The sequence below is a fragment of the Hetaerina americana genome, unplaced genomic scaffold, assembly GCF_022747635.1.
Source record: "Hetaerina americana unplaced genomic scaffold, ioHetAmer1.1.p SCAF_1, whole genome shotgun sequence".
NCBI classification, from domain to species: domain Eukaryota; kingdom Metazoa; phylum Arthropoda; class Insecta; order Odonata; family Calopterygidae; genus Hetaerina; species Hetaerina americana.
Genome location: NW_027286069.1, coordinates 17,089,111 through 17,104,188, shown reverse-complemented (window position 1 = coordinate 17,104,188; position 15,078 = coordinate 17,089,111). Strand labels below are relative to the sequence as shown.

At 35.7% G+C, this 15,078-nt stretch overlaps 1 protein-coding gene across 1 annotated transcript in view; it reads left to right on the top strand.

The window, feature by feature from the left end:
- The window catches only part of LOC139696837 (protein abrupt-like), a 51,653-nt gene extending 37,362 nt beyond the window's left edge, over positions 1–14,291 (top strand). The window contains exons 7-9 of the mRNA XM_071595721.1: positions 828–1,174; positions 7,034–7,099; positions 13,305–14,291. Coding sequence (XP_071451822.1) covers positions 828–1,174; positions 7,034–7,099; positions 13,305–14,291 — 1,400 coding nt within the window. The remainder of the gene's footprint in view (positions 1–827; positions 1,175–7,033; positions 7,100–13,304) is intronic.
- Positions 14,292–15,078: the final 787 nt, after the last annotated feature.

Here is a 15,078-nt window from a genome sequence, read left to right as displayed (position 1 = left end):
TTAGCAAACATGATTATTTTTTCCCTGTATCAAAATGTGTTTTGGGTTTTAAACTATGGAATAAATTATTAGAATTCTTATAAATAATGGTAGTCACAACAAATTGTAAATGTAATGCATAAAACCACAATTTATGTACTTTAAATTTAATGCAATTTTGTTACCAGTTGGAATATATTTTAAGAGTCGCTTACAAATGTATTGTTATTAAATATGTCGTCTGAATTGTTTTTTAGTTGTTTAATCCCTAGTGAGCACAGTCAAAATGCAATTAATCATCCCTCTGATTTGCATTATCGTGGTGATTTGAAAAAAGTGTTATTTTGGAAAATTTTTAAAATGAATCTCAAGTTTAAAAGAAAATGGTCTTCCCCATTTTACAAGCCATAAAAAGTGCATAGCAGTGTGAAATAAGGAAAAAGATAAATGAACTATAATGAACTCAATTAATTCAAAGTCAAAGAAATGACTAATGTGACTGTAAACTTCACCAAACTAGACATGTAATGTTTCGGTACTTCATCTTTTCTTTTATTTTCATTAAATGGAATTATGTTGGATAATATGAATTCTCTTGTCTCTGCATTAACATGGAAGTCCATGGCCTTGAATTAATCACTGTTGTATGGCCTAACACTTCAATGCCAGTTTTGGATCATTTCCCTGGATTGTGTCAGAGTGAGAATTGCACAGTTACAATTGTTAGCAATAAGTTTGGAAAATTCATGAAAGGTATTCAAAGGTACTGCTCAATTAATGGTGCTCGGGTGACTTTTTTAACCTCTCTGACGTGGTCATTTACTAAATGTGCAATTTCCCATCTCTAGTGTCTAGCAGGCGGTCTGGAAGTGGAGGCGGAGGATCAGGTGGCACTGGGGCAAGCTCCCTTGATATGATGCGGGTGCGAGCAACTGACCCTCGGCCTTGCCCCAAGTGTGGCAAGATCTACCGCTCAGCCCACACCCTTCGCACCCATTTAGAGGACAAGCACACTGTCTGCCCAGGGTACCGCTGTGTTCTGTGTGGCACTGTGGCCAAGTCACGCAACTCACTGCATTCGCACATGTCTCGGCAGCATCGTGGTATCAGTACTAAGGACTTGCCTGTGCTACCTATGCCAGCACCATTTGATCCAGAGCTTGCTTCTCGCCTTCTTGCAAAGGCGGGTGTGAAGGTTAGTTCAAGTTTGATTTTAAAGTGTGAGGACGTTAAAGCATTATCTCGACATGACTCTCTCCTATTTTTTCTTCATTGTCATCTTAATTTTGCTAGATAAACCTTGTTTCTCTGTGTTTGCGGTGAGTCCTTGATTTGAGTCATTTCATTGTTCATAGTTTTTATGAAATAGTTATTCTTGTAATTTGATTAGTAGTTCAATCTAGTTTTGAGTCCTAAAAATAATGTAAAAACTGGTAACTCAGACTGTTAGGCGGTACCTATATTTACATAATAGAATTAATTTGTGAAAAATATATTTTGGATAAATTCTATTTGAGATGGCTTCACATCTCCCTAACATATATCGCTGATACAAATTGAGGACCTACTGTATCAAAACTTTAGGGTGGTCAATGATCCTTGAATTCATTATACCCCAGAGTGGAACAATTATTGAAAAACACTGTGTTGGAGAGTTATACTTATTATCAGAAAAATTTGAAGTAGCAGAGGAAAAAGAATTTTTGCTTCATTCTTTTGCTATGAAATCTTCATTCAATAATATTATAAATATGCTTGAAAGGTTACTGATTAAACTTCACCAATTAGTTAATTTTGCTCAGTCCATTAGTCTTTTCTTATTCTCAGTCTTATTTCTTAGTCTCAGTAAAACTGTCAACAGTTTTTCAGGTAATGTATTGGGAGGCATTCTGGAATTTTCCACCAAACCCCATCCAACATCAATACCCTTTGTCTCGTATAGACACCTTGTGGGCTAATACAATCCCTAAAAACTTTGAATTTCCCCTTATGTGTAGTAATCTGGCCATTGAATCCTTTGATATGCAGTGGTACATTGACCTGCGTATATGATTCATTCTCATCCAGAGCGCATATCTTGAAAAACATGTTCTATACCTCGATACATAATTTTCAAATTTACCTTTGGGAAATCAGGTAATCCATTCCTAAATTTAGAAATTGTGAAAATAATAAGAAATTGTTTATCAATATATTTTATTCACAAAGAGCAAAAAATATATCTTGAGAGATTTTCTGAATCAGCATCTCATTTATTAAACCAAAGTATCCAGTTGGGATTTGTAGAAAGTTCTGTGGATACTTGAAAACTGAAAACCTTAAAAAAGTCTTCAGAATTGTAGTTTTTGTTTAAAAATTATCAATAAAAGTAGCTCCAAATTGGATTTGGGTCCATTGCATATTAGATATGTACAAAGTAATAGCTATCATTACATTAGAACTTCGATCAATCATTACATTTAGCTGTAAATGTGCATTTATGCTTTAGTACCTATGAGAGTTGAACAGCGAAGCTCAAAAGTTTGCGACATGAAATATTTACAGCAATGGCATTGCTGTAAATGCTTGCCTTTGAAAAAATTTTACTATTGCATACCTCTGTTTGCATTAAGTAATCATTAGTATCCTGAATTAGAAACTCATCACAGTTTGTATGTCAAGAATAAGTTTGTATCTAAGACAAACATGGAATATGAAAAACGTTCATGTTGAGTTATTCACTAATCAAATTACTGTACTGCTTTGGTCCCCTAAATAATCTCAAATAGAAAAATTCATGGGTGCATGGAATTTACCTTCAAATCCAGTAGAGTGGTAAACGTAAACTTTTACAGATTTTTTATTACTGCCAACTGGATTCCAAAATATGGACCAATCCTTAACTGTTGAATCCCTTGATTTTATATCCTGAAAAATTGAGCATATCCACATCCTCTATAGAAGAAGAGTTATAACAAATGGATTATACTGCTCCTTATTTGCTAAGTTTGCCCTGTATTATGTTATCTGGCAGACATATTAGGGTGAAAAATAACTAGATAAACATTCAAATATTTTTTCAAGGGTACCTAGAAACAACTTGGCCCTTGGCAAAAGATTTGTGAATATCCAACAGATAACCAGAAAGTATGTAATCACTGGCCACCCTATTATTGAATTTATTTGGATATAGTTTCAAATGTTGTCATCCAATCTTCTCAAAAATCAATCTATTTTTGATTTTCTATTCAGCATTTGTTTAATGGATTGCTTTTCATGCAAAAATCTTCGATATTCTATCTTTGCTTGGTAGGTGCATGTGTCTATGTTTCATTCTATGCATTCCATATTATGTAAGAGTTGGCTTGTGATTGGAATTTCTAGCTGCTCTGATGGCTTAAAATAGTTGCCAAACGACAAATTCACCTAATTAAAACCCATTTTGTGCAAGAACATTTTCATATCCAATGTCCAAAAATATCCAAAGTTTCTAAAGTAATGTAATGATTTTTATTTAAATTTCACAGTTATTGCCATTTTCATCACTAAATATAGCATTTCCATTCTATTGTTCCAATTTTGAGTGTTTTGTGACCACCTGTTGTAAAATTCAAAGAATGCAACATTCATAAATTTTAAAGTTTTTAGAAAAGTGGGTGTGTGTGTGTGTACCAAATTTAAGATTAGCTTTTGCAGTATGCATCAGCAAGCAAATTTCTCAGCAATTGATAAATTGCTTGTGGAGCTATTATATTAATATCAAATTCCAGGGCAAGCCCATAACAGTTTTGCAAGATAAATATGCATGATGCTATAGTTTTCTGCTGGCAATATTAGTTTAAACAAAATTTTATAATTCATTTGATCTAACATGTTTATATTAATATCATGCCAATCATGGGGCCACCATTGCAATATTCCGCAGAAATCATGAAACTTGTTGCAATTTTAATGTAGATGGCGTAATTTCATGTAGATGTTTTATTATATATGCTAATGAAAAATCATTTTTTTAATTACCTATGAAGCGAAAAAGTTTGAGGTAGAATTTTGGCGTAGGCTTTCAGTGTTTTGCTGATGGCTGCTGCAAGGCTTTCAGTGCTCCACTGTATTTTTTGTCTTCTGGTGACTATAGTTTCATTCCAATTCTTTGGGAAACTTTAGGACAAGTGGTTTCCTTGGAACAGGGTGCAGAAACTATTGTTACAAAAAGATATTGAAGCACCAAAGGCCCTGCAGTATCAGCTTGCGGTGGAATTAGCATTTGAAAAAATGAATTATTGCTGACCATAAAAAACTTGTACTTTAGGGAAATTGAATGTCTTGGCCGAGAGTAATACATCTTGTTGAATGAGAAGCTTGGCTAGCCTTTTAATGTAACACAAACTAAGAAAATCAACAATATATTATCATTGTATTAGCAAATCCTGGAATTGAAGATAAGTTATGTAGCAGTCAACCTGTTTTTGTTACAGAAGTTTACAATTTGGCTAACATGTCATGAAGTCCACAAGAAAAATGAAACTACATAGTTCCAACCATCATGATAAAGCATTGATTTGCTGCAAAATTATGAAATAGTAGACTTATAGATGCGATTTAACTTCAGTTTAGTGTGTCTGCACCCACTCTAGTTTGATAAGTGTGTGGTAGTAAGTGGAAGGGTGGTAGAAATTGATGAAAAACAGAATAAAGGTATTTATGGATAGTTAAGCACATGTTCAACTAGAGTATTAATTTTAATGCTGACCCCCCAATTTCAGAGAGGTGCACGACCTTTTGGTAAAGGTATGGATAGAAAATAGGAAGAGGGGTAAAGAACAAAAAAGAGATGAGAAGGTTGAAATGAAAGATAGAGGAAAAAAATAAATCAGATTGGATAATATCAAAATTGGTTATCCTTAGGATGTGTGGAGAGTAGTAGTGATGCTTTGCATATTGTTAAATATAAATATAGGTCATAAAAATTACAGCATTTTCACACTAATATGAAGTCAATGAGGAAAATAATGTTGTGTGTTGCTACAAAATAAAATTGTTTTGCAAGTGTCTACTAAACTTGTTCAAAAATCAATGGTCATCTGGTTATTGTCATTGAATAACTGATCCAGAAAAATGTAAAACTGCAACTCTGTGTAACATTTAAACTTGTCATCAAGCATCCCTTATTGATCTAATGCAAAGCAGTTGCACATGAAGAAGAAAAACATGCTTTAAAAAATACAAACTGTTGGAGGAGGAGAATCCATTTTAATATCTATTTAATTTTTTAGCTTGCAGTGGTGCCCATGCTAAAAAATTTCAAAGCTATGTAGCACCAAGCTTACATTTTTGATGTTTGATGTCTCTTTAATTTTCTGGCTCTTATGAAAACCAGTCATACCGAGGTAGAAATGATTCAATATTACTCCAAAAATGCATCCCTTAAAGCATCATGTAAATTCATTATAAGTCAAATTGTGCCAATGAAATGGGCAATATTTTCCCTATGTTTTTAAATGATATTATTTAGTCAATCGTTTTGGCTATTCATGCTGTAAGGCTTTTACCTTTTCTTTTTGTTTTTGCCACCATTAAAGACTGTATGTGTCTCCTTCTCGTATTCTTTAGTATCTCCTTTTTAAAGCTCCCTAGGCTATTATAATACAGTTAGTTAACATAATTTTTTCTGGCTCACTACTTCATCTTTGTTTTAGGTGCTAATATTTTCCTGGTTCAGACCTAGTGCTCCTTAAAGAACACTGATTTCCTTAGGTTTTTCACACTCGGCAATAGATTGTCTTGAATTTCAAATAATAATTGGCTCTGCATGATTTAGGGATTCCAGAGAGAAATTTTTTGCTCGCCCAGAATTATCCAATGAAAAAATTCTTTGTCCCTGAAAAAAGGTTGTGCTAATAAGGTAATGGTCATAAAGTCTGTTTTTTTAGTGGGTTTATGTAATGGATGGAAGGGACTGTTTTTTGCCATTTTCTAATGTCAGTTGTTGTCAGCAGAGGCCTAAAAATATCTTCTAAAAGTTTCCAAAAAGATATCATTGTACAAAATATATTTTCATCCATCCATATCATTGAGGCAGTACAGAAAATATCATTTAATGTTTTATTTTTCCAAGAATTTTGTTTTCAGTTCTTTGAACATAATTAAACCATGTAAGTCACAAGTAATAGTGATGGAATGTCTGTAAAAAATTGAGGGAATCGACTTTCTATATGAAATCAATAGGTTCTAGTACTCCTGCTATTCATATGTTACCATCAAGAACATTAGGGGCCACTGCGATAAAATTGTAGCTCTTATTATTGTATTTATCAAATTAATTGCTGTACAAAAGAGCTTTTGCAAGTAATTCATTTTCCTCCAAAAGTTTTCATATTTACTGCAAATAAATCTCCAAAAAGTATGATCAAGCTGGACCAATTTGACAAGTAATATGTGTGCCATTTTGGATATGGCTTAATCTGTCAATTTTCAAGAAAGGGGATGAAGAACTAACTGATAAAGAGTTAAAAATGTAAGATGTATATTTCTGGCTTCAATATGTCAAATAATATCTGACACAAAAAGAAATTGCTGTGAAACTCCACTTTTAGATCTTCAGGGATGGCATTGCTTTACCATCGTTGAGTAATCACTTTCATGTGAGCAGTTATCCATAAGTAGCCGAGACAAGATGACCATCAAAGAAAACCTTAATTAGAAAAATGAAAAATTATTGAAAAAATTCTTTTTTAGTATGATTTTATTTGGTAAAATCAGGGATTCTATTATCATCACATGAGTAATATATTATCTTTTAATATTTAAAATGAAATCATTTTACAGTCAGTCTCATAGGCATAGAATCATATATTTTGAGCTTGTAATGGTAAACTGGGTCCAGGTGGATATCGATCGATGTGCATTAGGATCAATGTCATTGTTGGTATTACTATTTGAGGAAGTTATTTATGTGTGCATTAGTTTTAATTGAAAATATTTATGGGCTATAATTACAGTTCAGGACTTGTTTGAATTCTTGCAATTCCAAAAGTATATTTTGCTTTGATTTACTTTGGCCTTCATCACATTCTAGGCCATGTCGTCGCATGATCGCGCGACGAATTGCCTTTCTCCAAGGATAACGATCCAAATTCCAAGGGTATGCCAAAACTATTATTTATAGCAGTAATTTTCACAATGTAGAAGACACCAATAACATGCTACTTACATAACACAGTAAAACTTCCTCAAATAAAAATTCCCTAAAGCCAGATTCATGTACTAATCACAGTTTAAGTGATTTAATTTTTATAAAAATGTGGAATTTGCATTTAGACTTATTTTCAAGTTCATTAGAAAATCCAGTGTTCAAATGTTTAAATTTCTTATACACCGGCAAAAATTTGAATTTATCAACAAGATCTATTTGTGCAAAAAAATAATGTATGGTGTGAATGGATCCAATAGTGGATCATTGTGTGAATCTTATTTGTGATACTTATTAAAAACATTTTCAAGTGGTTAGATGAAATACATGGTAAATTGGTGAAAATGAGCTTAAAGCTCAAGTTTTGTCGAGCTCAAGGAAATGAACAATAAAGATTTTTCCAGTTTCCAAGTTACAGAATGCTAAAGCTAAATGTCCTCTGATAAGATCATTGTCCGTACACTTTATAATCCCCTTTGTATTCTATTGTTTAGTTCATTAAAAACAAGATCCTTAAATCTTCACTCATTAGACTCCTCTTTAGTTGACAACAATACCCATATCCAAAGTAGTAACAGATTTTTTATGAAAATATCAGGTTAGATTGGTCTGTGGTTGATTTAATGAGATGGCAAATATTTGAACTAATTGAACAATTAACTGTCCTTAAGAAAAATGTATGTCCTGTGTTAAAGTACTTGAATTGTTTGCTTTTGATCCTTGGAATGCATTATACTCTAGTTGAAGCAAAAATAATTGGTGACTTTAGTCACACTGACCACGTTCAAATCAGAGATATCTAACAGGAAAATTTGTTGAAAAAATAATGAAGTGGACTAATTGACAATAGCCTTATTATGTCACAAAACTGAATTTCTTTCATAGATACGTATTCATTGAAGGCGCCAATTTAGGTAACATAATTGGAAATACCATTTCAAATTCCACTCTTGAACTGACTTGAATTAAAATGCATATAGTATATGTAAATTAAATCAATCTATCTCAAGTTTTTCAAGTAATAAACTTCCCCATCAATATGCCAGTGCTAAATTCTTTGTATTGTATCATCAATTTTCACAATATCAATATGACATCATTGCAGTTGGCCTTGAAGCATAAATATATTCAGCCTACTTGTTTGTTCATTATATGCCAATTAATATTTTGATGTTTGTAAAGACACAGTGTGTGGCCGTTTATTTTTAATTATTGCATTTAAAAGCCACCATGGTTGATTCCTATTCTTTTTTCGTTTAAATCACTCCTGGAGCAAGGAATCGCATGAGATCTCGTCTCATATTTGGAAGATTTACTTAAAAATTAAAAGCATACCAGACTGAATCCATGAAATTCTTGCATAGGCCTTTTTAGGTCACATTCATGTACCCAGTATTCAGGAATCAGCATCCATCAAATTTATTGTTAACATTTTGGGTGGCAAAGTGGAATATATCATACAATTAAGATTGATATATTGCATAAAAATACTGTGATAACAGTGGTCAAGTGCTTTTAATTTCTTGGTTGTTTAAATTTTCATATTTGAAACCCTCATAAATGGTAGAATATCACAGTATTTCATAATTGCATTTATGCTGTAGAGGTTGCATATTTTTAATGCCTTATTAAAATATTTGTTGTGGTGAGATGTATAGAACTAGTTTGGTAGATGAATGTTATCATCTAGTGACTTGTTGTCAGAAATTAAATAGGAATATTCAGACCATGGAAATTGTCTACACATTTGAAAACCCCTCTTCAAATTAATTCCCATCTACGTTTTATACTCAATGGTGGCCTCTGAATCCTGTAGTAATTTTGGTTTCCTCCTCTTTAGTTCTCCCTTGCAAAATTTCTAGTGGTTTTAAGAAGTTTTTCTGTAAATATTGCTAGAACCTAAAAAGCCCCTCATATGACCAATTGTCATTAATTGCTTGATAATTACCATCATGTATATAATATGTGGTGCTGTTGAGAGCCAGTGTGGGTCAAGTCTAGTTTTTAAATTGTGCATTATGTAAGAGATGTTTAAATTGAGGAGTTGGAGATAGGAAATTTGTAATAGGGAAAGAGAACACAGTCGAGAAATTGCTTTTCTTTACTAGAAGAAATGAAAATCGTGTTACAAAATTTGATGGCTTTCCCACTATTAGATTTACAAATCGGGTGTCGAAATATTTGATACCTGATTAATACTTGTGACTTATATACCACTCTGGTTCTCAATATCTCATAATCATATCCTTTAATGCATTGTTCACTTTCATCTTATCTAAGGCTTGTTTCAATGAACTGGAATATTTTGATTTACATTGGGTAAGTCAAATTTGAATTATGCTTGGACATTTTTTTTTGAAAAGACACATCAGGAAGTGGCTACTGTATATGTGTAGAACTATTTGCATCTGTGATTCACCACAGGGTATCTTGACATTCTTATTTTATGCTGAATGCCGAGGGCGGCGCAATGTATGTTGCAATGTACTTTTTGTTGATGGAATGACATGGGATTTTGTTTAAGGTTTTGATTACTTATATTGGTAAAATGTTGAAAATTAATTTGCGAATAACTTCATTGAATTTTTAGTACCTTTTTTAGCTGTAGCAATGAGCCACCTTATGCCAGGTACTTGTGGTGAATGTTTTAGGAACTTAATAAACTGTACTTTTTCACAAAGTGCTAACATGTTCTCTAAACAATACTAAAAAAATAGCATGCTAAAGCTGTCTGATGATTTTGGGTCGGAAGGGACTGAGTAGAGAGGTGGATGACGAAAGTTTGGCATGTGCATAATGATCTTAAAGGCTAAAAGGGAGATGGCAGCATTATGACATAAGGGTTTTTATGCAGGTGATACTGAGAAGAAGCCATGAAGGACATGGGAGTTGTCTGAACCATTCAAACAATCTTCTCACATTTATCACTGAAAAACTAAAGGTCCAGGCCCATAATGAGATGTACTCCAAAATTATGTTAAGATAAGCCACAGCAATATTTTTCATTCTCGATCGATATCAGCTAGAATTTTTCTGAATTTGAAAAAAAAGTGTGGCTGAAGTTTTATTCCTTGAATGAGCATCAGTAAATGAAACATTAATACAAATTTCAGTAAATATATTAATGGAATATCCAGAGAAGTTGCTCTATGGACATTATTAGCCTGCTTGCTAATAGAGAAAGGATGTTTTCTTTGAGTCAAATACAGAAACTTTTCATCATTATTGGAAGTGAGAAGACTTGTCATGATGGTCTTATGATCATTTTTTCATCCAGTGAGACATTTCAGTGTGTACAGAGTAGGCCCATCTGGTGTGTGCCATAGATCATAGCGAAGTGGATTTTTATGAATGTGTATGCGATCATCTTTTGGCACTCCATTTCCCAAGTAATTTCTTCATACTTGCCACCAATATGAAAATACACTTGTCTCACCAAGGCTTGCAGTGGCCATATTTATTCCTTAAAGGTCTCATTGTCTTTAAATAGAGGGGCTTAAATGGGCTATGAGTTTTCATTCTCATTCAATGTAACTAGATTGGTTTAAAATTTCAAGATAAGTTGCAAATGGTTTCAAGTATGTATAGTGATGTCGGTAAAGGAATATGACAGTGGATAGTTTTGTGGAGTGCATAGCTCAAATAGATAAAAACTAATATAATCATGCAAAAAGTTGTTTTCTTTTCTCTAACTGCAATTACTATGGATTCGGGTTCTATTCATGCAGATAAAGTAATGCCACGGGCATCTTTGACATGTTTTCTTCATCATTCAAAAGCTTGGGATGGGAAAAGGAGAATGTTATGAGATGAATGTTTCACATGGCACTAGAATTGATATTTGGCTGGCAAAACCTTTTAAGAGTCAAGAATGTGATGGAAATTTGATTGAGGAAAGTAAGTGAAGATAGTAAATTAAAGTAGGCCAGAAAGTGAAGCAGTCAATAGTTGATAGGGTCAGAGTTCAGTATGAGGGGGGGGGGGAGGCCATGAATGTGAAGGGCTTACCTAGGAGGAGAAGAGAGAATGTGATGTGTTGGCATGGTGGATTCCATGGAGCAGAAAGAGTGTCATCTTAAGTTGGACAGATTGTATACAATGGCAAGATACCCCAAAAGCGTGAGAACAAAGGGATTGAGCATCCTGTGATGATTAAGGAGACAGTAGTGGGGTGGGATCGAAGTAAAGTGAAAAGGGAAGAATATAATTAATTCCTTTCAAGTTCATCCACAGGACAGAGGTAGGTCATAGGATGAAAAAAAGGTTAGGGCTGGTGATTATTCTGAATAAAGTGTTGAATGCTGGCAAGACTGGAAGGGATCATATAATCATCACGAATTGATTTATAATCATGCACTGGTCTGAAATTTCAAACTGTTTTAGGGCACTCATTTTTGTTTGTCAAACTGGTGTTCTATATTGTATCCCCTTTCCCGTCTCCCCTCATTCCTTCTCTCTCCCATACTTCCAAGTTATCGTGCTCTGTTATCCAAAGGAAATTCTATCCTCACCAGTACATCAATCCGTGGCTACTTTGATAACCGGGAACAATTACAGAATGAGTTGAAAATTTCCTTTTTATATTATATCATTTTTGATTAAGAGAATATGAGAACTATGCAATATGATTCTCTAAAACCTATTTTTCTGATTTTGAATAGTAAGCAACACTTGCTCATCCATATTAAAAAGACATGGTACTTATCCACAGATTTTTATTATAAGTTACAATGCGTTTAACTGACTTGGGGCATCATCAGGTACAAATTTACTTACTTAAATCTGTGGAAAAGTGCCAAGTCTTTTTAATATGGATATGAAATACTTCCACAAAGTGAAGCCTGAAACAGCAGAATAACTGTTGCCCAGTTAATTATCATTTGTGAAAATTCAGGGGCAACATAAAGCTATTATCATTATTGTTTCTTTACTTAGGAACTTATTTTCATATTTATTTCATTAAAATTTACGTAATCAATAGTTCAGTCATGAGGGAATAGGATGCCTTCCCAATAGCGTAATGATTGTGAATGTTCAAGCAGGACCCTCCCATGTTGGAAATAGGTTTGGAAATGCCATTCATTGGGTTACAGCAAATGAAGGATATATCCCTTATTAATATTGTATATTATAACGTAATATTGTCCCTTCCAACCTTAAGTTTAAATGTGTAGTCTTTAACCTTTCCATTCCCCAAGTAAACTCTGTACATACTTGTATCCTTTCCTCCTTTGAACTTCCTTTGGTCCCAGGATCATTTTCATTTCAGGAAACCTACAGATTGAACATTCAAAGGTTTTCATACTGCTTACTGAAAAGTCATTGCTTGCTTACTTTCTCAAACTGTCTCACCAGCTCCTGTCTTAAACCAATTCTTTCTAATTATTTTCCATGACAGCACCATTTGAATAGTGGTGCAGTCCATGACTGTATCAATGGCTTGAGACATTTCTAATGATAGTTGTGTGTGCAATGAACTAGCATGTTATATTTTTGTGTGCAATGTCATCAGCTGTTTTTGTATTCAGAATTTGTCAGTAATTCCTCCACAAAACATGATTTGTCTAAATCTTATCACATTAAAACAAGTTAAACTTCTGAAAAGGGCATTGTCACTTAAGGAAGATGTAGTCGAGTGGAGGTATTTTAATATTTAAATTTTTAATTGCTTCTGTCTTAATTATGCAAATAAGAGTGACCCAAATACATACCTCATGGGTGTGTAGATGTAAGCCAGAAACTAAATCACAAAATGTGATATTTTTACTAGTTTAAATTTGATGGTATTTTATTAGAGCCTTGTATTATGTGTAGCAGATAGATGTACATTATGGTAAAATTGGCTCATTCATATGCATATTTTCCAAGTTTAATGCATGCTGTTGTTAAATTGGGCCTTTACAATGAAACAGGTAGAAAAATAATTCTGTCATAAATAAAATCGTGTGTAATATACTAGATAATGGTTTTGAAATTTGGTGATTTCTGACATTTTCATGCATTGTTTTATTTTTTATTGCTGACATGTATGCAGTAGCCATATTAATGTTGCCTAGTATTATTGGGTTATTTAGATTTTCCATGAGCAATTCAAATGGAAAGAATATGTAGCTGTAATATTATGTTTGTGAACTACCTTAACTTTCTAATATTGCAGGTTTCTGCTGCTGAGCTGGCTGCAAGGGCATCCCCCACTGGTGGCCCCCGGCGCTCTGACCTAAGACTAGACCTTAAATCAGCTGGTGGGCCTGGAGGAAGGAGTGATGAACGTGACCGTGAAGGCGGCCGGGGGAGAGGGGATATGGGAGATGATGTTCACACTCCACACCACCGGAGCCACCACCACCACCAGCATCGAGGGGGATCTTCATCACGCCATTCTGAAGGCGCAGGTAGTGGCAGCGTCTGTGGTGGAGATGACCCAGAAGACCTAAGTGTGCCCAACTCTCGATATGGATCTGAAATGGCCCCTTCTCCCCCACCAGGAACTGCCCCATCACAGTATCGGGGTCTGCCTCATGGAGCTAATGGCCCTCGAGGGGCTAATGGCAAGACTAGATCAATCGATTCCATTGCGCAGTCTCTCGTGGGTGCGCAAGCGCAGGCAGCTGCGGCAGCAGCAGCAGCAGCTGCCGCCGCCTCTGGGGGTGGTGCTGCGTCGACCGGCAGTGCCATCCTCGACACCTACCTTCAGCTGATAGCGGAGAACTCGGGAGGTCTCGCGCTGGGGAGGGCGGCCGCCATCGCAGCAGCTAAAGCGGCAGGCCTGGCCATCCCTGGGGAGGAGGAGATGGAGGAGGGCGAGGATTATGGGGAGGAGGAAGATGAGGAGGAAGAGGATGAGGAGGAGGAGGAGGCATCGGACGATGGGGAGGATACTTCGATGGTCGGAGGGGAGGGCAAGAGCAGGGAGGATGAGGGAAGGGGCGGTGACAGGGAGGCAGCGGAGAGGGAAGGGGAGACCTCGGGTGGGGAGTACAGTGAGGAGGAGGAGGAGGAAGATGAGGATGCGGCTGGGCAGGAAGGCCAAGGTGGCGAGAGCGGGGGCAACGGGAGTGCAGAGGGGATGAAGATGGAGGATTCAACCAATGAGATTGGGGGAAGTGGGGAGGGTTCTGGTGGCATTGTTGAAGGAGTAGAGTGAGCCATCGTCCGTCCATTGACATGTGGACCACTCATGTTGGGAAAGTCCCGCTGATTGGTGTCGGCCATGAATCTTTAGCTTTGCTCATCGTGGTCCCTCGGTCTGCATGGTGGTGAGCTGTAATCCCCCATAATTGATGGCCTTTGGTCATCCATGTTTACTATGTGACTAGATTTTGTAATGTAGGAAAAGTGGTTTCACTGTTGAATGTCCTCTGTATAGATGCAATGTCCTTGAAAGCATTATCAAAGAAGAAAAATTTAGCACATTTCTGAGGTGAGCCTCCTGCACAAGCTCTAATTGCTGATCTTAGAAATATGCCCGCCCATGTTGTTGCACTTGTTGGTGGAATTGTAGCTGTCCTATAATATTTCCAAGAAAGTTATCATCTCAGATGTTGTTGGGCAACGGTGGTCTCCCAATTAGTGTAGAATGAGCGAGACTTTTTTGAGTTGGCAGGAACTCACCTTTGAATCTCCTTGTTGCTGTGGAATTCTGGGCCAGGCAAAGGAGTGTGCCAGAAGTGCAGCAGAAGGCATTGGGCAGAGGAAATTTGAAGGCAACAGTCCAAAGGATGCCCCATCTGTTTAAATCTTTGTATGTCTGAACTCAGCTCCTCCATGGGAGCGATCAAATTGCATTGGCTTGGTTCATCTGGTGTAAGTTTCAAACCTGGGTCCCGCCCCTTTGAGAAAATGCATGCATGGAAAAGAGAAAATGTGTTGAGTGAATGTTAGGTTGATTTTATGAAAGTACCCTTGTTGAGTAGAGGGAGTAATGTTTTCAT